The following is a 22,570-nucleotide window of genomic DNA, read 5'->3' as shown; positions in this document are numbered from 1 at the left end:
GAGATTAATCTAGATTCTAGATTTTAGGCTGTATGAGTTGTTTCAGCTGACTTCATGAACAGCATGTGTGTGTGTTCAAGACAGGGTATGAGGGATATAGGGCAACAGGAAATTAGAGAGCTGGGTAGTCATCGGATTCCACAGCGTTTATTGTGTAAGGAGCAATGAGCTTTCTAGGTGGAGCATGTTTTAGATAACGAGATTATGTCTGAAAAGAGAAAAGCTTTGTAATGCATTTCAATGCACTCTACATAACTTGAAAATGTAAAACACTATTATATATAGTGCCTATTCATATTATATATAGTGCCTATTCATTCACTTTCTATTCATCTGTACCCAGAAGAACTATCCATTGTGAAACCCAGAGACTGGCATAGAGTGACCTGTAATAATTATGTTTCCTCAAGCTTATCAGAGGTTGTTTTATATTAGGCCTAGCCTAAAACTGAAATATTTTATCAGATTATATTCACCTGGGGCTTCCCTGGTGGCGCAGTGGTTGAGAGTCCGCCTGCCGATGCAGGGGACACGGGTTTGTGCCCCGGGCCAGGAAGATCCCACATGCCGCGGAGCGGCTGGGCCTGTGAGCCATGGCCGCTGAGCCTGCACATCCGGAGCCTGTGCTCCGCAACGGGAGAGGCCACAACAGTGAGAGGTCCGCGTACCGCAAAAAAAAAAAAAAAAAAAAAGATTATATTCACCTGACTGAGAACAAGGCTAAAATGCTACACTAGAGGGGATAAAGTTTTACCTCCCTCTCTCTAGTGGAATGTTGGTGTAACTACATTCTGTTTTTCACATTTTTCTGGCAGAGGCTTAGCAGGCAAACCTTCATTCATTTATCAAACATTTTCTAAACAGTTACCATGTTCCTGTCATAATGTTAGGCATTAATGATTTAAAAAGCTCAGACCTCAGGCTTTCCCCTTGAAAGACCTCATAGTCTAGTTGGGGGAGACAAAGCAATGAACAAATAATTATGTTGTCATGGGCTAGATTAGAAGGGTGTCTACAAAGGGTTTTAGGAACCCAGAAGATAAAGAAGCTCCTCTTTCTGTGGAGGAGAGAGGAAAGGTCATGGGGAGTTGCACAGAGGATGCACTGAGTCAGGGTTTCCTGGGAAAGAAGGTTCCAGGGAGAGGGAATAGCATGAGCAAGGTGGAAAGATGTGTTTGGAGAACTGTCTGTGGACCCTGTTGCTGAGGTGGGTGGGTGGGAGTAGAGAGGTTGGAGAGACGGACAGGTGAGGATTCAGCCCACTAAAGGCCTTGCATGCCTTGCTGGGGCATTGAGGCCCAATCCCATGTAAGGTGAGGAACCCTTAAAGGATTTCAAGCAAGGGGGTTATGTGAACCGATTTGGACTTCAGCGAAATCACGGTGATGTCTGTATGGGTGACAAGGACATTAAATCTTCCTTTCCGACGCCTTCCTGGAGCAGCCGATTCGCTACTGATGCTGCCCACCTCCAAAAGACTTTGGAGACTTTTTCATGTTTTGTTTGTTTGTTTGTTTTCGGTACGCGGGCCTCTCACTGTTGTGGCCTCTCCCGTTGCGGAGCCCAGGCTCCGGACGCACAGGCTCAGCGGCCATGGCTCACGGGTCCAGCCGCTTCGCGGCATGTGGGATCTTCCCGGACTGGGGCACGAACCCGCGTCCCCTGCCTCGGCAGGCGGACTCTCAACCACTGCGCCATCAGGGAAGCCCTATCCTGTGGTTTTTAAGTATCCCTGCACACTCTGCCTGTCTCTAGAGTATTAAGTCCAGTTGCGCTGTTCTCACCTCTTTGTTTATTGAGATTATTATTTACTTGCATTAAAATGTACCAATTTCAAAGGTACAGTTTGATTAATTTTGGTAATTGTATACCAGGTGTAACCACCACCACGACCCAGATATAGAAAAGTTACTTACCCTTTAAAAGTTTTCCATCCCAATTTGCCCCAATTCAGTTTTGAGACACTTTATTGAGTTTTACTGCTTTCTCTAACATCGACTCTCCGGGTGATTTAGGAAAGTCACTTTACCTCTCTGGATGTGTTTTTGCTTTTATAACATGAAAAATGCCAGAACAGATGTGTTACCAAGGGCCCTTGCAATACTTTCAGAAAATGAGGGGGTAGGGTAAGGGCGGGAATCTCAGCCTTGCGTCCTCATTCTTCACATAGCACACGCACGTGGCAGATCCTAGTGGGAAAAGCCTGTGGTCGCATCAGAGAGAATTAGGTTTCCATCTCCTCTCTTGCTAGTGTGTGTGTAACCTTTTGTAAGCATCAGCTTTCTCATCTCCAATATCAGGCTTATTAACAAGGCCTATTTGTTTACTGTTGTGAGGATGAATTGAGAGGCACCGGCAGCCTTAAATGTTAGTTGGTATTTGTATTATGGCATAATAGAAAGGCACTGCATTCAACCATCTCAGTTACTACACGTTTATGCAGGCTGATTCTCACAGCCACGCCTGTCGTACAAGCGCGACGTAAAGCGGGTCTGCTTTATGGCACCCTGCTTCCGCCGTAAAGCGCCGTTGGCAATCCCGCGTGAGTTGGTGGAGGAGACGACTGCCAGGTGAAAAACGCGATTCTTGGAGGTTGGCTGACTTGACGTCTTCCCCATGGGCAAACGCGGGAGCCGGAGCCGGAGCCGGAGCCAGAGCCAGCTGCTCAACTCCCTAACTAAAAAGCAGAAGAAGCATCTAAGGGATTTCGGCGAGGAGCATCCCTTCTATGACAGGTATGGAGAGGCGAGGCTGGGACCGGCGCTGCCGGCGTCCTTTCCCGGTGGGAGCCCGCGTGTCCCCGCGTTTGGTCCGCCGGTGCCCCGGGGGTAGTGACAAGGCAGCTCCCGCCGCGTGCCACGCTGCCCCGGCGCCGGCCTAGCTCGCCCGGGGATCCTGGCGGCTTCCCGCCTGAGGTGGGGTTCTTCGCCGGTCTTCCTACCCTTTGTTGAGCCTGTAGTTTTATGCTAGACGGCACGCCTCCTGTGTGGCGACTGGGCAGAGGTTTTATAAGCTTGTGTTCGTTTTCTATGTTTTTAAAGAATTGCTTGGGGGCTTCCCTGGTGGCGCAGTGGTTAAGAATCCGCCTGCCAAGGGAGGGGACAGGGGTTCGAGCCCTGGTCCGGGAAGATCCCACATGCCGCGGTGCAAGTAAGCCCGTGCGCCACAACTATTGAGCCTGCACTCTAGAGCCCGCGAGCCACAACTACTGAGCCAGGGTGGTGCAACTACTGATGCCCACGAGCCTAGAGCCCCTGCTCCGCAACAAGAGAAGCCACCTGTCGCCGCAACTAGAGAAAGCCCGGGCGCAGCAACGAAGACCCATAGCAGGCAAAAATAAATAAATAAGTTTAAAAAAATAAAAAAAGAATTGCTTGGGACCCTCGACATCACCTATCTATTCAATGACCATGAGGAAACTAATGTTTGGGTAGTTGTGGGTTCCTCTCTAAGTGTCCAGACTCTCAGTTATGATCTTAGTGCTCATCCCCCCCCTTTGGGCTGCTTTATCAACAGTTAGAGGGATAGTCTACTTAAGAAATTTGCTAGAAAAGGTGAACCCCGAGGGCTTTTATTTGCCAAAATTTCCCGTCTTTTGGATGAGAGCCTGTTACTGTGTGACTGTAGTATTTGTCATGTGGTCTTGTTAGACTTTTTCATTCGTCTCTTATTATCTATTTGGCATATCCTTCCAAAACCTGTCCAAATGCATATGGAGTTTTTACTTGACAATAGATATAATGTAGTTATAACGGTATAGTCTGCCATGTTCATTTAAAGTTGTATCATTAGACTTTTCCTAATTGCTACCTACCAGTAGTTAAAGTTTAACATTGCCTGTTTCTTCTCAGGGTTTCCAGAAAGGAAGCAAAACCACAGACTTGTCAACTGGTAATGCTTTATCCTTCTTTATGATAGTAGATTCTGGACTGTTACTTTTAAGATTATATATGGTAGTAAAGTTTGGCTACATTTCCACTCTCTTTGATTTTAGTTGTAAGCTATACTTTAGTAATATTGCTTAGTTTTAAGTGCAGATGTCTGTTAAAATGCCATTGTGATAACTAATATAGTATAGAGTATGAAACTGTCCTGAGAGATTAGCCTGTTAGAACCTGTTAAGGAGGCTTACCAGAGGGCTCTTGGTGAATCCTAAGATGGAATGTCATGTTTGCTTAACATAAAGTAGAGTGCAAAATCATCAAAGGTCTTATTTCATTACCACAGACTCAGAAATAAAGTACACTTTTTTGTTGTAAGTTTTCCTGTTGCTCCTTTAAAGGTGCCAAATGTCTGACACATAGGTTAGATCGCCTTATAACCTAAAGCTCCGTGTGTTTAGTTTGCTGTATTCCCATGTGGAACATGAGCAGTTCAAAGAAGAGGAAGCGCTTCTAGAATCATAGCTAGATTAGCTGTTTGAAACAAATTTGGTGCTCGGTCTGGTTGAATAGATAGGACTGGATATTTGCAGAAAAGCTAGTTTTTATCTAGAAAAGTCTGAACTTGGTTCCACTGTGGGCCTGATGATAGTCGTGGGGTAGCAACAAGAACAGTATAATTTTTGTTTTTAAAATCCCCATTTTCCTTTTAGTCGGAGAGTTTATAGATACTTCAAGTTCTGAAAGTGAAGCATAGAGTGAACCAGAACAAGTTTCTGGTTACAACAGACTACTTGCCACATTAAAGGATGTCTCCAAGGAAGATGAGGAGGAGGAAGAGGAAGAAGACAGTGTTCTAGATGAGACAGAAATGAATCTTGAAGATGGCGAGAGTGACGTCATTGTGGAGGAAGAGCTGGCAGTGGAGTCCACTGACATGCAGAAGAGTGAGTGTCTCTGATGTGGGTTTATCATCTTTGCAGGGACCACAGACAGATTGCCCCAGGGGCAGGGTGCCTTGTACCACAGAGCTGGGTGAAAGCACATGGATTCAAAGCAGAGATTCTTAACATTGTTGGGCTCTGTGATATCTTCAAGAATCTGATGAAAACAGGACCCTGTGGCCATAAAAATGCAGAAATGACATTTTTCCTTATGATTTCCAGGATTTCATCAATCCTACTTCAAATTCCCCTGATTGAGAGGAAAGGGAACATAATTCTGTTTTTGTAATGGTCTCAATTTATGAAAGAGATGATTGTTCCTGCCTTAGAGGAACCAAGTTGAATGGAAGATAGACATAAAATATACAAAACTTTTCAAGCATCAAATCTGAATGGAACCGATAAATATAAGGTGTTAAAGAGATGCAAAGTGGTCACATGCTGCCAGGGTAGATGAGGGGAGGCTTCAGAGAAGAGCTGGGACTGAAAGCTTAAAGGAACTCTGTCTCACTCAGACGTCTAGGTGACTATTTTTTAAAAAATTATTATTAATTAATTTATTTTTGGCTGCATTGTGTCTTTGTTGCAGTGCGCCGGCTTCTCACTGTGGTGGCTTCTCTTGTTGTGGAGCATGGGCTCTAGGCACGTGGGCTTCGGTAGTTGTGGCACACGGGCTCAGTAGTTGTGGCTCACGGGCTCTAGAGCACAGGCTCTGTAGTTGTGGCGCACGGGCTTAGTTGCTCGGCGGCATGTGGGATCTCCCCAGACTAGGGCTTGAAACCACGTCCCCTGCATTAGCAGGCGAATTCTTAACCACTGTGCCACCAGGGAAGTCCCCATAGGTGACTTTTTAATTTAACTTTAAAATCAACTTTATTGAAGTATGAATTACATTCAACGAGGTGTACCCGTTTTAAGCATGTAATTTGATAAGTCTTGACAAATGTGTATATCTCTATTGTCGTCGCCAAAGTCAAGATACAGAACACTTCCAATACCTGCAAAAAGTTCCTTCTTGTCCTTTTGCAGTCAGTTTCCCAGGCCTGGCATCAGGCAACCACTGACATGCTTTCTTTCACTATGTATTAGTGTTTCCTATTCTAGAAATTCATATGAATGGAAGCATACAACAAGTACCCTTTTGCACGTGGCTTCTTTGGCTCCTCATGTTGTTGTGACTCATCCGTGTAGCTCATATTAGTAATTCATTTCTTTTTATTACTGGAATAGTAGTCCATTGTCTGAATATATCTGGGTAACTTTTTATATTCTATTATCTTAATGCCTACTTGCCTTACTGTATTTTTTTCTATACTTTGAGGTATCACACACCATTCTTAGTATTTTCATTCATCACTTGGACTCGGATAAAAAAATCGTCGCCTCAGACTTAGGGATTGTTTTAATTTTGTTGGTTTTCCAGTTTTCTTTCATGTTTTAGGTTTTTAAAAATGAAAAGTTTGGCTTTTTAAATTATAAAAGTAATATATATTTACTGTAAAAATTTAAGAGGGTAATATAGTTAACGTATATCTCCTCCACCGTGGGATGAACACCTTTAACATTTTATAGAACCTTCCAGACTACTTTTTTATGGATATATGAGTGAATATATGTTTGTGTGTATGTGCATAATGGCCTCATACATTTCTGTAAGTTACTTTTTTCTTTAATAATATAACGTGTGTAACTGTGGGTTACTGCCGCTAGAACCCTGGTGTCCAAACTCCCAGGCCAAATCTCCTTCTACTACATTACACTACCATGGGGAGGTTTAAAAAAGAAAGGGAAAGTATGAAGGGTGATTTTTCCATAAATTAAATCAACTTGAAAAGGCGCATTTGGAGAGTCAGAGAGTACTGATATTGTTAGAAAGAAGAAAGGTTTAAAAGCTGGTTAAATCTCATTCAAAAAAAAATCCATATGTACCACATTGTAAAAAAGAGAAGGAAGACGGCATTCATGATTACTGGGCTGGCAGGGTAGGGGACAGTTGCATGCTGGGGGTGACTCTCGTACTGGCTCTTCCACTCTTCACACTTGTGCTCGGCCAGGGCCAGGGACCGCTGAGGGAGATCAGAGGAGAGGGTGGTGCCTTGGGGGTTCCAGGGGGTTGTGCAGCTGGCTCCCTTGCCACCCAGACTGCCCCAGGGTTCCCAGCCCCAAGGATTATGGAGCATCCCCACACCTGTTTGCTCTGCAGTTGCTGTTGTGCACACATTTTCTCCTCCAGCACTTTCTGCAGTGTCTCCTTGGCCTTCTGCTCATAGCTGTTTTTCTGGTCTTCCATCCGTAATAGCAACTTATTCATTCCCCAAGAAGTGTATATCTGTAAATTTGAGGCAATTCAACAAATACACATTGACCTACTGTGTGCTAAAGCCTGAGCAGGGATACAGAAATGAAAAGAAATTGGTCCTTGCCCACAGGGCAGAGATGTCCGTAATCTGGTGGACCTTCTTCCAGGCTGGAGGCAGGCAGGGAGAGTCCCTCAGGTGATGTGAGAGGTGAGTGGGGATAAAAAACTGCCCTGGGCATGCTGGGCCTTCTCCCCTAGGCCTTCCACAGGCATTTGAACTCCGACATTTCCAAAGGGAAATCATCTTTCTAAACCTGCTCCTATCTCAGTGGCCAGCATCACCCCCCACCCAGTCTCCCAAACCCTAAACCAGGGAATCATCCTTGATTTCTCTCTCACCTTCTTCAAGGACTCAGTTCCTCATCAAGCTCTGTCAAATCAGCGTCTTTAACGGCTCCTTCGTTACCTGTATCCTCTATCCCACTGCCACCTCCTTAGTTCAGACCCTAGTGACACTATTATATGGATTATATAGAGACTATGTATTATCTTCATGCCTTGCCTCCCTTCAAACCCTTTTCAGTCCTGCAGCTAGAGGGTTCTTTCTAAAACTTAAATCTGATCACATCACAACCTGCTTAAATCTCTCAGTGGTTCTCAGTGTTCTAAGAATCAGGTCCAAACTCCTTGGCATGGTTCCTACTTACAAGCCCAGACTTGCATCTCATGCTGCCTCCACGCAAGCTGAACTGCTTGTAGGTCCCCTAAGCACTGTGCTTTTCAGCCTCTGCCTTTGCCCATAAAGCTTCTTCTGCTTAGAGTATCTTGACCCACGCTTCTCACCTGGTTAATTTCTACCCATGTTCAAGATTCAGCCCTAGAATCATAAATTCTGATAAACTTGGCCAACCATACCTACCCCCCGACTCTTTATGGATTAGGCAGTTTTACTGGTGTTCACATAGTATCTATATTTCTGATCTATTGACTCATCTGTCTCCTTTAAGGGATTGTAAACTCCTTTGAGGCAGGGAGCATTTTTATTTTTGTATTTTTTGTATTTTATTTATTTATTTATTTATTCATTTATTTTTTATTAGTTTCTGCTTTATAACAAAGTGAATCAGTTATACATATACATCTGTTCCCACATCCCTTCCCTCATGCATCTCCCTCCCTCCCACCCTCCCCATCCCACCCCTCCAGGCGGTCACAAAGCACCGAGCTGATCTCCCTGTGCTCTGCGGCTGCTTCCCACTATCTATCTACCTTACGTTTGGTAGTGTATATATGTCCATGCCTCTCTTTCGCTTTGTCACAGCTTACCCTTCCCCCTCCCCATATCCTCAAGTCCATTCTCAAGTAGGTCTGTGTCTTTATTCCCGTTTTACCCCTAGGTTCTTCATGACATTTTTATTTTTTTTTAATTCCGTATATATGTGTTAGCATACGGTATTTGTCTTTGTCTTTCTGACTTACTTCACACTGTATGACAGACTCTAGGTCTATCCACCTCATTAAAAATAGCTCAGTTTCGTTTCTTTTTATGGCTGAGTAATATTCTGTTGTATATATGTGCCACATCTTCTTTATCCATTCATCCGATGATGGACACTTAGGTTGTTTCCATCTGCGGGCTATTGTGAATAGAGCTGCAATGAACATTTTGGTACATGTCTCTTTTTGAATTATGGTTTTCTCAGGGTATATGCCTAGTAGTGGGATTGCTGGGTCATATGGTAGTTCTATTTTTAGTTTTTTAAGGAACCTCCATACTGTTCTCCATAGTGGCTGTACCAATTCACATTCCCACCAGCAGTGCAAGAGTGTTCCCTTTTCTCCACACCCTCTCCAGCATTTATTGTTTCTAGATTTCTTGATGATGGCCATTCTGACTGGTGTGAGATGATATCTCATTGTAGTTTTGATTTGCATTTCTCTAATGATTAATGATGTTGAGCATTCTTTCATGTGTTCGTTGGCAGTCTTTATATCTTCTTTGGAGAAATGCCTATTTAAGTCTTCTGCCCATTTTTGGATTGGGTTGTTTGTTTTTTTGCTATTGAGCTGCATGAGCTGTTTATAAATTTTGGAGATTAATCCTTTGTCAGTTGCTTCATTTGCAAATATTTTCTCCCATTCTGAGGGTTGTCTTTTGGTCTTGTTTATGGTTTCCTTTGCTGTGCAAAAGCTTTTAAGTTTCATTAGGTCCCTTTTGTTTATCTTTGTTTTTATTTCCATTTCTCTAGGAGGTGGGTCCAAAAGGATCTTGCTCTGATTTATGTCATAGAGTGTTCTGCCTATGTTTTCCTCTAAGAGTTTGATAGTTTCTGGCCTTATATTTAGGTCTTTAATCCATTTTGAGCTTATTTTTGTGTATGGTGTTAGGGAATGATCTAATCTCATACTTCTACATGTCCCTGTCCAGTTTTCCCAGCACCACTTATTGAAGAGGCTTTCCTTTCTCCACTGTACATTCCTGCCTCCTTTATCAAAAATAAGTTGAGCATATGTGCGTGGGTTTACCTCTGGGCTTTCTATCCTGTTCCATTGATCTATCTTTCTGTTTTTGTGCCAGTACCACACTGTCTTGATTACTGTAGCTTTGTAGTATAGTCTGAAGAGGGAGCATTTTTAAAAAAATAAAATTATTTTTGTAGGCTTGGGGATCTGAACAATATTCAGTAAAGTCAAGTTTTAAAAATTAATACATTTGTATTTTTAGAATTTCTCTTGGCTTCAAGGTCAAAAAGAAAAAGACACAAAAGCAGCTTTGCGAATTCACTGGGGGTCTTGCCTTTCCAGTGCTTTTCATTTTCACGCCCTGTGATTTTTGGGAAAGCAGGAGCCTCTTACTGTCGCTTCTGGGTTACCCAACTGGGTAAGAGGTAGTCTAGATAATGCAGATTTAGAGTTCAATATCAAATCATTTCCATTTAGCTTTGGAGTCATCTGAAAATTTGGATTTAAAGGTTGAGTGGGTCTTATGTTCTTGGAATTGTCATTAGAAACCAGATACAGGAGTTACTGGTTGAGATCATACATGGTTATGTCCAGGTTATTGGACTTAACCATGCTGGTCACTGACCAGCTTTATCCCCCTTTGAAAACGAGTAGACTGGCATTCTGGATTATATGTCAGTCTCTTACGAGCTTGGTTGGCATTACTGAAAAAATAAAAGTTGTGGATCCGCAAACCCATAGACTCTATAGGCTATGTTCCCCTGCAGAATTCTAACTACATGGCCACCTTATCTTCCTAACATCAAGTGGGAGCAGTCTGGCCGGTCCATCTCGTTCTCTTGATCTTGAGTCCTCTGCAAAAGACATCCCCCTTTTCTGCACCAGCACATACGTCACAGCCCTGAAGAAAGTGTAGACATCTGAGATACGTTAACAGTGGGGGAGGGCTGATATCCCGTGAACAGACACATAGATGCCTGTTAGACCTGGAAATTGAAAACCAGAGAGGCGGGGCCACACTGGTTTTGGCCCAGGCCACCAGCCACTGGTGTTCCCAGCAAAATGTTCCCAATGTGGGAGTTTGAGGAAGCAGGGAAAGGCAGGTGGTGTGAGTTTATTAGGACTTGAGGCCCTCAGCCTCGCACTGAGGCCAGCTGAACCCCCAGAGCGTGCTTCCTGCCCTCCTATGGGCTGCTACTCCTAAAGGTACTTGGTTTCAACAGTTATTTGTGCATCAGGTTAAAGACTGAAGGGAGAGGGAACTGCAAGCCTAAATTCTTCATATCATACGCCACCTCCCTTTCTCTTCTTATTATATAAGCAATTCATGTGAAAAACAAATAAGGCAAGCCAAACAAAACAAAATTACCTGAAGTCTTGCTATCCAAAAGTTGCCATTAGTATTTTGGTGTATACTTGTTCCAGATTTTTCTTTATTTTCAACCCTTCATTAAGGCCATTGTAGTCTTGACAGATGATGCTGGCACAAGCACTTGAGATGAGGCTCCTCTTTTTTTTTTTTTTTTTTTTTTTTCGGTATGTGTGCCTCTCCCGTTGCGGAGCACAGGCTCCGGACGTGCAGGCTCAGTGGACCTGGCTCACGGACCCAGTTGCTCCGCGGCATGTGGGATCTTCCCAGACCGGGGCACGAACCCTTGTCCCCTGCATCGACAGGCGGACTCTCAACCACTGTGCCACCAGGGAAGCCCGAGGCTCCTCTTTTTAAAATACTGTATTTGCATTTGGCTTAGTTTCTCTCAGGCCCTGCCTTGCCTGGTCCCCAACATGGTGTTTTCTGCTGCAGTCTCTGTAAATTGGAGTTGGGGTGATGGGGCGGTCAGGCAGGGCTGTGTGTATCTGTGTCTGTACGAGGGAGGGCGGGCACACTTTCCAGTGTTTCTGGGCAACAAGCAGGCACTCACTGCAGTTTCCTATCCCTCAGGCCTGGGCTGTGGAGACAGGGGAAGTACCAGGAAGGGGTGGACGACCCCGACCCAGCTAAATGGAAGGCCCAGCTCCGCTGTGCGCTCAACAAGAGCAGGGAATTCAACCTGATGTACGACGGCACCAAGGAGGTGCCCATGAACCCAGTGAAGATATATCAAGTGTGTGACATCCCCCAGCCCCAGGGCTCTATCATTAACCCAGGTGAGGCCCCAGCTGCTGGGGAGAAGGTGGACAGTGTGCCAGGTTCCGGGCTGGACACTTAAAGCGATAGTCGACTTGAAAGTCGCCTCGCTTACAAAGTTGAAGACTGGTAAATAAAGCAAGAAATGCTGTCCCTAGAAAGAACCCAGAGAACAAAAGATATAAACTCAGCACAGTCTTCCTGCCCACCCAGTGGAACAGTAAAGCATTAGAAAGAAGAGGGGGTATTGAGTTCTATAAAAAATAACTTCTCTTGGGACTCAACACTGAGAAGAGAGGCCAGGTACTTTAGAAGAAGGAGGGCTGAAAACTTAGAAGGTCTGAGTTATAAACCTCGGTCTTTCCATTTCACTACTTGTGGGACATTGAATCAAGTCATTCAACGTTTTGAGCCTCAGCTTCTTCCACTATAAAATCTGGGTTCTCATCTTTCCTGCGTATTTCAAAGGCTGTTCTAAGAATCAATTGCCATGACATTATGAAGGCTATTAAGTTCTCTTTATAAATGATGGGTAAGTGATCATTTAATTTGTATGGTATTTTTTCCTAGGAGAATACCACCTGATCCCTATATTTACTCAATGTTTAGCCAGTTCCGACTAAGAGCCAGATAATTTAGACTTGACCTCCAGTGAATCTAGTGAGGCTCTGCCATGAGGGAAGGGTCTGTCTTCACAGTAAGCTTATAAAGGAGAGAAGCCGTGCTCCTTGGGTCCTTAGAAGGGATGCGAATGTGTAGAAAGGGGTTTAGAGTAGGAATTAAAAGATTTCTAGGAGAAGGGAGTAGGGTCTGCAGCTCCTGGATAGGGGAGGGGATGAGAGCTTGCACTGGGGCTCCGTAGGAGGAGCTGGGAGTGGGGTGAACACCCTTGGTTCCCACTCTTTGGCATTGAGGGTGCACACTGAACCCAAGGAACCTCTGTGCTGGCAGTGCCTAGCTTGAACAGTGGGTCAGCTGCAGGGATGACAGTGCAACGTGAGCGCCTCACTTTTGACCTTTGTGTGTGTGTGTGTGTGTGTTTCTCGGGTAGGATCCACTGGATCTGCTCCTTGGGATGAGAAAGATAATGGTGTGGATGAAGAAGATGAGGAAGATGAGCTGGACCAGTCACAGCACCACGTTCCCATCCAGGACACCTTCCCCTTCCTGAACATCAATGGTGAGTGGGGTTGGGGGTGGGACAGAGGCATGGAGAGGATGTAAGGGGCTTTGATTTTGCAACCGTTGACACCATATCCACCATTGCACTGGGAGCAGCGACCAGGCCCTGGGGCCAGGCTGCCAGTCTGTTAGCAAGTAGGAGTCATAGGCAAAGGCACTCCGTAGGCATAGTTATCCCAGTGGGGTGGCTTCTAGGCAGAGAGAGCATCTTCTGAATCTTATGTGATAATTCAGAGAAATTAAAAAATGAAATTCATTCTCAATCCCGCATACAAATACACAAGCTGTTACAAATTTTGCTGATTTCCTTCAGGCCAAGTGCAGGGATCCTTTTCGTGAATTGTAGGCAAACTCTTCTGCTATTTCCCTTGGTACAAATTTTCTGTCACTGCCTTAACAGCCTCTGCTAAGGCTGTATCGTGGGAAACTTGTGGCTCTACAGCTCTTAATACTAGGCTCTGATAAAATTTCTCTACTAGAGACTTTTATCTTTTTAAAATTAATTAATTAATTAATTTATTTTTTGTGGTACGCGGGCCGCTCACTGTTGTGGCCTCTCCCATTGCGGAGCACAGGCTCCGGACGCGCAGGCTCGCCCATGGTTCACAGGCCCAGCCGCTCCGCGGCATGTGGAATCTTCCCGGACCGGGGCACGAACCCGTGTCCCTTGCATCGGCAGGCGGACTCTCAACCACTGCGCCACCAGGGAAGCCCTCTCTTTTTTTTAAATTGACTCTTTGAATTCAGTTTCCCAGGAGAGATGCGTTTGGAGGTTGGAGGGTCCCTGTGAGACAGAGCAGGTACTGCACCTCGCATTGCACGCTCTGAGGATGCTCAACCACAAGGTGAACTGCTCTTCCACAGCATCTTCCCTTGAACTTTTCACTGACATGCTCCTAGTCATATGACTTGCATTCAGTTGAGTAGCTTTTCACTACTTTTCTAAGTTCCATTTGGCTCCTAGGGTCAAATGAGATACTTTTGCCACCTAGAAACTTTAGTATATCCAGACGATTCCTGTAGGGTTTTGGAGTCCCCTTCCCTAGGTGATGCCCCTTCTTTTGAGAATCAGGAAATGACTCTTATCTGTCTACTTGCCCTCCTTCACTTACCCTGTCATTTATAACCTTGCAACCAAGTGATGAGTAAAGAAAACGATCATAGAGCTCTCTCAGGTTAATATTGCCACAGCTACATTCCCACTTGGTGCAATTTTAAGATTTGGACATTTGGAAATGTGAGATCCTTTCCCAAATCTTTGGCTCACTCATTCTGTTATTCTCACCCGTTAAAAGGATGCAACCCATTTCCAGGATCATGATTTCCCTTTTTTTTTTTTTCATGTTTTTTTAAAGCTAATATTGTGTGTCCTTACGTTATGGGCCACCTTGGATCCTTTATGGAAACGTGAACATATATTAAAAATAAAAAAGTAAAATGTGGCCCTACAGCCACACCGGGATTTCATTGCCCTGAGAGAGGAGTTGGGGCGCATCAGTGACTTCCACGAAGCCTATACTTTCAAACAGGCTCCGGGCCAGCCTGTTTCCGGCTTAAGCAAGGAGAATGTTCCAGTGGTAACCAACAAGGAGAACCTGGCGACGCCGGTCTCGACTCCATTCTTGGAGCCGACCCTGGGGAGCGACGGCTCTGCGGTCACTTTCGGGAAAACCCAAGAGGATCCCAAACCGTTTTGCGTGGGCAGTGCCCCACCGAGTGTGGACGTCACCCCCACCTACACGAAAGACGGAGCTGACGAGGCAGGATCAACCGATGGCAAAGTTCTGAACCCGAAGCCATCTAAGCTGGCAAAGAGAATCGCCAACTCCGCTGGTTACGTGGGTGACCGGTTCAAGTGTGTCGCTACCGGACTGTACGGAGACTCCAGTCAGCTCGGCCGGGAGCAGCGGGCATTGCAGGTGAGCCCCCCCAACCTGAATTTCAGGAGCCTGACCAGTTGTCAGGTTTTTTTAATGTGTGAAGAGGAGGGGGCCGGGGGTATGATAGGGCAGGACACCGGGCTGATTTGGTTAATGAAGCTTAGGGTAATTGAAATGTTTGAAATGTGTCCAGTAAGGGGACGTAAGTGGATACTTGAAGTTATTCTGTAGATTTTAAGCGAACTCCACTCGAATGCTGATAACGGAAGTTTTAATTATTGCGAAGGATGTCTAGAAGACTGCATGACATTTACCTATCAATCGCTTTGATTTCTCTGCCGTTACTGTACGTTAACAAATATACCTAAAAGCTCTGCTTAGAATGCCTTACGTGATACTTGGTGGAGGTGTGTAGCGGCCGCATGTCTGTGAGATTCGTGCAATTTTTTTTTCCACCCAAAAAACAAACAAACAAACAAAACAAAAACACAAACCTTGCTTAAAGGGATAGAGTATGTATTTAACTTGCTAGTGAATGATAGATGTTGTATAGGAATTTCCTTAAGATATTTTACTTTTAATTAAAACACAAAGACAAATTGTTTTGCAATGTTAAGAAAAAAATTGGTTTATGCTTATAAAAATGGCTGAAGTTATCTAAATGATCCATTGAGTGCCCATTTTAATTACATAGATGGAAGGATTACAAGAGGACAGTATTTTATGTCTACCCGCTGCTTACTGTGAGGTCAGTTCTTCAAATTTTTATTACTAGAATCTTCCATAAACCTTTTGAGTTAAATTTCATTTCCAAATATACAAAGGGAAGTTTGTGGGCCATGGTCATCTTTATTCACTGTGCATTTGTTTTCTTTTCTGTTGTGTTTTTGTTTCGCTTTCTTTGTGTTGTGTTTTTGTTTTGTTTTATTTACCTTCGAAAGAGAATGTCTGTCTGTATGCCACAGTGTATGTATGGCTTTACATACACACCACATATATCTCTACATACATATGGCTTTACGAAGAAAGAGTGTGTGACTGGTTACACATAGACACTCTTACGTTTTTATCGTTTAATTTTAAAATATCTCAGTTGTATCATAAATTGTGGTTGGTTTTGGGCAAACTTTTCTTTGAAGATACTTTCCTTTAAGGTAAGGGCAGTGAAATAGCTTTGGTGGTAAGGTGTGTCTTTTTTCCATCTCCGTTCTCTTTGTAGCGTGCAGTGATGCGCTTCTCAGAGTTGGAGATGAAAGAGCGAGAAGGTGGCCACCCCACGACCAAAGACTCCGAGGTGCGCAAATTCAGCCCCGCTGACTGGGAAAGGCTGAAAGGAAGTCAGCACAAAAAGCCAAAGTCGGTCGCCCCGGAGGAGGCCATTGCCGACCAGAACGACAGTGAGAGATGTAAGTGAACCCAGGCGGCTCGCGTGTGGTACCACGTCGGTGGGAACGGGGCGGTTCCGCTCCCAGTGCCGAGGGAGGTGAGAGGAAGCAGTACGCTTCCGACGGCCCAGCGTCTGGGTGCTGGCTGTTCGGAGAACGGGCTGCTCTGGCCACCCTTCCCAGCTGTGGATTGCAAGGCTGGTTGTCCTTTGGAGCGTTGCGGCATCCAGGAGTGAAGCACCTATGAAATGCTGTTCCCTGGCACGCGTCTCCTTTTTCCGGAGCAATGCTAGTCCTGTAGTTAGTCATAGTCTGATACAGTAGAGCAGAGGAATGGCAGTGCAGGACCTCCGGCGTAGCAGGTATGTGTTCTGTTTTGTAGCAGGTACGGACACGGGTTTTTGGTAGCAGTGGAATGGCACTTGCAGCCAGAGCCAGACCCTCCAGAGTGACAGTCTCCTGTGGGAGGGAGTGGAGAGTACTCGGATTCTCCCTCCAGAGGCAGAGGTTTCGTTCAAGTGCGATGAGGGCTGATGAAGGCCCCAGAGAGATGAGCATCATTGTGTTCTGTGGAGGCTCGTTTGCAGTCAGGAGGAGCTGACACCACGCTCCCAGGCCGTGGGATCAGCGAGGCCGTTCTTCTCACCAGACGGGTGTGTTCTGTTCTGGAGGCCGAACTGGAGAGAAAGCTCGTGTTGGCCTCGAGTCACACTCTGCGGTCCCATCAGCTGCTCCCCCACTGGGGTTGACTTCGGGCTTGGCCCTCGAGACTTCCTGGGCGAATGAGATGCGTTGGCAGCAAGTGGAGGTCTTTCTCCCGCTTTCTTCAGTGTGCGTGCTTGTGGCCTGCAGCCTGCTCCGGACCCCAGAAACCTCACCGGTGATGGTGAGTGAGGGCACCTCGGTGAACGTCGAGGACAGGGTGGGCGTGCAATCCTCCTGAGACGGGACAGTCGGGGGTGGTGGGCACGTTTGGGAGGCCCAGGCCCTTGGACCCGGTCGTAGGGTCGGCGTTCGCCCGCACGCTTAGGTCGTGGGTGCCTGATGCAGTTCGGGAGAATTGTGGTCAGCAGCAGCGTGTGCTTCTCTGTGCTGCTTGGAGCACTGCCCTCCCCCAGCTTATGTTTGGGGTCAGAGAAAGGCCTGTGGCCAGGGTTCTGGGTAAGCCACAGCGGGACCGGTGTGTCCCACGTGGCTCCCGTAGAAGGGGATTTCTGGGGCTAGTCAGTGGCGGCCTTACCCGAGGGATGGGGCTCTCAATGTGCCTGGAGTAGACGATTCCGAGCTCCTCCCCCTCGGGATTGGAATGAAAAACGGAGGGTCCAGGCCACCCTGGAGTGAAGCAGCAAGAAGGCCTGCCTCCTTGCCTGTGCTCACAGCTGACACGCAACCCTTACCCTCCTGAGTGGCCTCATAACTCAGCTCCTGGGGAAGTTTCTCAGAGAGATGTGATAAAAGTGGGCACGGCCAAGTTCACGGGGATGCACTTTTCTGAGGAGGGGATCTGCCTGTTGTGGGTGGACGGTGAGGGAGGCTGGAGGAAGGGAGCGGGCAGGTAACCGGCCTCGAGTCTTTTTGCCCTTTTCTCCAGCAACGTGGCCAAACCCAGGGTGGCCGCTGCCCTTCACGTCTCAGTGGCCTCACCCGCCCTTCTTCCCAGAGACGTTTGTGTGCATCCTTCCCAGTCTTTCCTGCTGAGCGTGGAGACGAGAACTCGGTGTGGCTGATGGGGAGCAGGGCCTGAGCCCCAGATGATTCCGAAAGCCCCCTCCCCCCACCGCCTGCCTCCAATCTCAGACCGACCGACGGGTCTCTTCCTGGAGCACCCGGGACGTGGCCCAGTGAGCCATGAATGGCCACCATGGGAGGTCAGGAGAAGGGTTGGGGAAGGTGAGGGGCTCCGTTTGAAAGGTTGGGGCAACGAAGGTGGGTTCCCCACCCACCCTCTGTCTTGTAGAGACGTGGGGTTTGTAAATAGCTGGTCAAGAAAGGTCACCTGAAGGGGCCACTGTTCTTACTGCGGCCTCCACGTCCAAGGCCCAGCAGGTGTTCATTCCATTCAGCTGGATATGAATGGGCCTTCTTGTTCTTGGGCCATCATGTCTTGAGCTGATATGGGCTCAGGTCCTTCTCATGGGTGTCGGTGTGGCCGAGAGCCGAGCTGTGAGCACATGGGAGCTGGGGCGGGGATTTGGGGCGGGCAGGGGTCCCAGAGATGGTCCAGGATGCCTTCAAGATGCCTTCCCCCTTCTGAGGCAGCCCCTACTCATGGAGGGCCCAGGAGCTTCTAAGGTGGTGGGTGCTGTTTGCACGGCCCTGGTTGTCCTGGTGCGGGTGCATCTTGTTGCTAGGGGCTTGTTTAAAAAAGAAATTAACTTGAAAACACAGTGGCTGAGATACTCATTTATTCTTTATGATCACATGGGTGGCTGAGTGAAATTTTTATTTTGGAAGTTCACCAAATGAGTTTGGAGGTTCCTCAGACTTGGAAGTTCATCACTAGGAACGCTCAGTGGCATTTGAAGATGGGGCGGGGCAAGGAGGCATTGGTCCCTTCCTTCTCAAACTTGGAGTAACCATCTCCCTTGCCAGCCACTTGGCTGGGACAGGCCGAGGACCTGCTCAGTGGCAGTGCCTGGCCAGGAGCTGGAGGAAGCCTCAGTTGAGGGGCTTCATGAAACTTCTTTGCTCAGGGAACTTCTCTTCCAGCTAAGCACCTGCATGTTTGTAAACTACTTTGGAACAGAGATCCCCTGCACTCCTTGTGTAGCGGGTTTAACTTTGAACAAGGTTAGCCCTGACTGGAGGTGCTATTATAGTTAAGCTACAGAGAAGGGGATTTTAATCCTGGGGAGCCTTGCAGCGACTCAGAACCCTCTCACCTTGTTTAGGCCTCACTGGGCATGGCTCAACAGTGGTGAGGGTGCTTTGCTGCCACAGTGACTTGTAAATGTTGCTGTGGTGATGCTTCTGTGAGGTGATGCTATGGTACAACCATAATGAATTTGGGATATATGTGCTGTGAGTCATAGGACCATGCTGCAGGGACCACGTTCACATCTTGCTTAGACTGGGTGACCAAGGGCACATGGCTTCCCACTTTTAGAAGGGCCAAAAGTAGCAATGATGGCAAAGCCTGATGGTTAGGATCCCCGTGTATCTATTTATCTCCCCAACTCCTTTGCCCTCAAGGGTCATGCTCGTGTGGGTCGTGGTTAGAACAGTCTTTGAGAAGCTCCAAGTGACACGGAGCCTCTACCCCATAGCTGGTGGCCATGGGCATCTTGGGCAGTCGGGGTGGGTGTCCTTCAGGGTTATTACTGGCCTGGGTAAGGTCACACTAGCGTAAGGTCTTGGGGGGCCTTAGCTGAGGGGAATTGAGGTCTTTGCCCTAAAAGGCTCCGGGGTTGGGGGATGGGTGGATGGACCTAGTTTGGAAAAAGAAACTTTCAAATTGGACATGGGGGTTCTTAAGGTAGCCCTTCCATTCCTCCATGGATCCCCTCCCACGGAGCTTTTAGCGAAGGCTGATTGGACCAGAGAAGTCCAATGGTGTAACCAGCAGGGCTCACCTCTTAAAATTTCCTACGTTTCAGGCCTGAGATTCAGGCTGGTCTGAAAGTCTTGGCATCTTTTGGTTAAAGGGATTTTTCCAGCCTTTCTCTGTGCTGAGCCCGGCCCGTGATTATGAAGCCCACCCTGGAGGGAGGCTAGCAATAACATTCGCACTTTACAAGTGAAGGGGGCCGAGTTGTAAAGTGGCGCCATTCCTGCGCAAGTGTTTAAGAGGGTCACAGAGCAGCCCGAGTGAGAGTTGCAGCACGCCGTCTTCACCGGGCCTGTGGTAGCCTGGGCTGCATCACCTGTAAGCACAGGCCAGGAGTTTGGGGTTTCTCCTGCTGCCATGACAGGAGACCCTCGCGGTTGGGGTGATTCCACCATTCTGGCAAGAGTAGATGGGGATCTCTCCCACCTTGGGATACCCTTGGAGAAAAGCTAAGTGTGTTCCACCATTGAGAACACAGGTCAGGCTAGCCCAGGCCAGGGTGAGGTTCATCCCCACAACTGGCTGCCATTAAATGCTGGGAATGCCCCCCAAGAGAGGCTGATCAGGGGACCAGCCGGCTGGGCAGAAGTGGGAGTGATACTTGAAGTGGTCTAGGGAGAGGAGGAGGAATGCGAGCAGCATGTGAGGGGTGTGTCCATGATTTCATCTAGAAAAACGGGCTGTGGGAGCTTAGCTCAGGTGTTAATGAAATACCAAACTCATACACCCACCCCCACCCCCGGCCGGTGATGGACACAGGGTCATCTACGGGGAACTCTTTAACAGCACAGTGATCATTATGGAATTATTTGTGTGTTAGAAACAATGTGACTAGCAAAGCAGTTGAACTGTTTCTTTGGCTAGAGCAAAAGTGAGGAGTGATGTTAGGCTGGGGTGATTGGAGGAAAAGCCCCAAGTGGATGCTAGATTGAGCAGGGGGGCAGGAGCAACACAGGCGGAGCTGGGGTGTGAGCAGTTCAGCCCTGCCCGCCACCCCCCCACCCCCCACCCCCCACGAAGGGGGTTGGAGTCTTGTCTTTGAAATGTCCTTAGATGCTTGTTGCCTGGGAAGGAAGGCGTGGAGACGTGCCAGGTGGGTGACTGGTGTCACTGAGGGCCTTCTTCCTAGACAGGAACTAGGAGCAGCCCCTCGATGGCAGTGAAATGCTTTTCCCCCCACGGGTGTGGAAAGAGGACAGACGGACTTGTAGCAATCTGGTTGAGTTCTTTGAAATTGCCCTTGACCCTTGTGTGTGCACCAGGAAGCCTTTCCTTTCCCTTTGCCAGGCTCCTCTTGCCTTGGTCTCCCCAGCTTCCCAGCCTCCCACCATTCTTTCCCTACCCTTTTTCTTCACCCTCGCCCCTGCTGACCCAAGTGAACATTGGTGCTATGTCTGTGTAAATGGCAGTTGGGGGCTATTTGGTCTGTTGATGACATCAGCCTTTTTTGTTTACTAGCAGCTGTTTCCATAGTCATTTGTAGCTCCGCCCTGATTGGTTGGATCTTACTGTGAGGTCACTCACCCCCCCTTTAAAAGTAAGCCACCTTGGAGAGTTAAGCAGTTAGGGAGTGATCTCACATGCCTATAGAGAGAGAGTGTAGATGCCTCACCTTGACCCTTGAAGGATGGATTGTGAGTGGGCTACGCGCCTCATTTTCTGCTTTCTTTGCTGGTTGTGTTCAGCTGTCCTTCCTTTGGGACGTCTTTCTGAGGGTTTTGTGCTTGCGGCGTGTGAGGCCCCTGGTCTCCAAAGGGGGGTGGTCTGTTGGTAGCAGATTGCCTTGGGCGTGGGGGTCCTGCTTGCTCCTGGTGACCTTTGTTCCCTCCTTTCCGGGTTGTCTCCCCTCCCCTAGGGGAGCGTTATGATGGAAGCAAACCTGACCCCTTCGAAGCCCCAGAAGACAGTGATCTTCCTGAGGACATGGACACGGAGCCCCCCAGAGAGTCCCCCGCCGACCAGGCGGCCCCGGACGCGTCACGCAGCCCCACCCTCCGGCTGAACAGAAAGCGCAAGGTGTCTGGCAATAGGAACCACACTGAGACCACTGTGCTCCCGGAGGACTCTCTGCTGAAAGCCAAGCGGAGACGGGTCTCCAAAGGTGAGCTCGGTTTGGCTTCGGGCCCGCAGGGCACCCTACGGAAGTCCTGGAGCGGAGCAGTGGAAAGTTCCAGTCCCACCCTGGATCCCTGGGGGGAGCCACTCACACCTCCCCACCCCCCACCCCCATCCCACCCCCCACCCCCCCAAAGCCAGTTGCCAGGGCTGGAGCCCAAAGGTGGCCAAAGGCAAATAGGCCCCCTCCCGAGACTTGGTGAGAAGTTCCAGCCAACACAGTGACCACACCCCTCCCCTCCCCCACCCCTGTTAGTGATGTGTAAGACAGTTTGTTCGGCCCACCCCCCCCCCTGGGGGGCTTCTTCTTTAATTTGTAGTTATTTGTCCATTAGCTGACTGGCCTGAGAGGGAAATGACAAACAGTTCCTCTAACCACTTAGAAGAGCCACATTATAGTGAGCTGACCAACCTGAGGTGTGCATTGAATTAACAGGGCTCCATCCCAGAAAGCAGCGCCGCTTGCTGCACCTTAGAGAACGTCGGGAGCAGAGAGCAAACCTGGCCGGCAGGGCAGGAAGGAAGTGACCCAGGCGGTTCAGCCTGCGGTCACCCCCCAGGGCAATAGCATCTCCGAAGAGAAACCTGGCAGGAAAAGGGCAGAGGCCAAAAGCAACAGCAGCTGGTTGGAGGAGTCCCTTAAATGCAGTGACAATGAACAAGGTACGCACGGGGCGGGGGGCGCTCCTGGAGGGTGGATCACCCGCCCTCTGTGGGAAACGGCCCTGGAGGGGACCTGAGGGCCA

At 47.9% G+C, this 22,570-nt stretch overlaps 2 protein-coding genes and 1 pseudogene across 5 annotated transcripts in view; 2 read left to right on the top strand and 1 right to left on the bottom strand.

Annotated features, from left to right (window-relative positions):
• Nucleotides 1-22,570, bottom strand: part of LOC308620770 (centrosomal protein of 78 kDa-like) — a 1,829,729-nt pseudogene that overhangs the window by 1,263,620 nt on the left and 543,539 nt on the right. The window lies entirely within an intron of this gene.
• Nucleotides 12,208-15,892, top strand: LOC308620005 (BCL-6 corepressor-like). Of its 3 annotated transcripts, XM_081239353.1 has the most exons (4): nucleotides 12,208-12,594; nucleotides 12,691-12,895; nucleotides 14,427-14,816; nucleotides 15,472-15,892. In XM_081239353.1, the coding sequence occupies exons 2-4, from the start codon at nucleotides 12,893-12,895 to the stop codon at nucleotides 15,550-15,552; spliced, it is 474 nt and encodes a 157-aa protein (XP_081095479.1). In that variant the 5' UTR covers nucleotides 12,208-12,594; nucleotides 12,691-12,892; the 3' UTR covers nucleotides 15,553-15,892. The 3 variants fall into 3 exon arrangements, 2 of the variants coding, with proteins under 2 accessions (XP_081095479.1, XP_081095478.1); XR_014016287.1 differs by lacking the exon at nucleotides 15,472-15,892 and having other exon boundaries at nucleotides 14,253-15,303; XM_081239352.1 differs by lacking the exon at nucleotides 15,472-15,892 and having other exon boundaries at nucleotides 14,427-15,303.
• On the top strand, nucleotides 16,006-22,090 carry LOC308620089 (BCL-6 corepressor-like; the record flags this gene model as incomplete). Its single annotated transcript, XM_081239420.1, has 3 exons — nucleotides 16,006-16,183; nucleotides 21,565-21,853; nucleotides 22,081-22,090. The coding sequence occupies 3 exons, from the start codon at nucleotides 16,006-16,008 to the stop codon at nucleotides 22,088-22,090; spliced, it is 477 nt and encodes a 158-aa protein (XP_081095546.1).

Source organism: Mesoplodon bidens (genome assembly GCF_964165515.1).
Source record: "Mesoplodon bidens genome assembly, chromosome: 7".
Taxonomy (NCBI): Eukaryota; Metazoa; Chordata; class Mammalia; order Artiodactyla; family Ziphiidae; genus Mesoplodon; species Mesoplodon bidens.
This window is presented reverse-complemented; position numbering and strand designations above follow the sequence as displayed.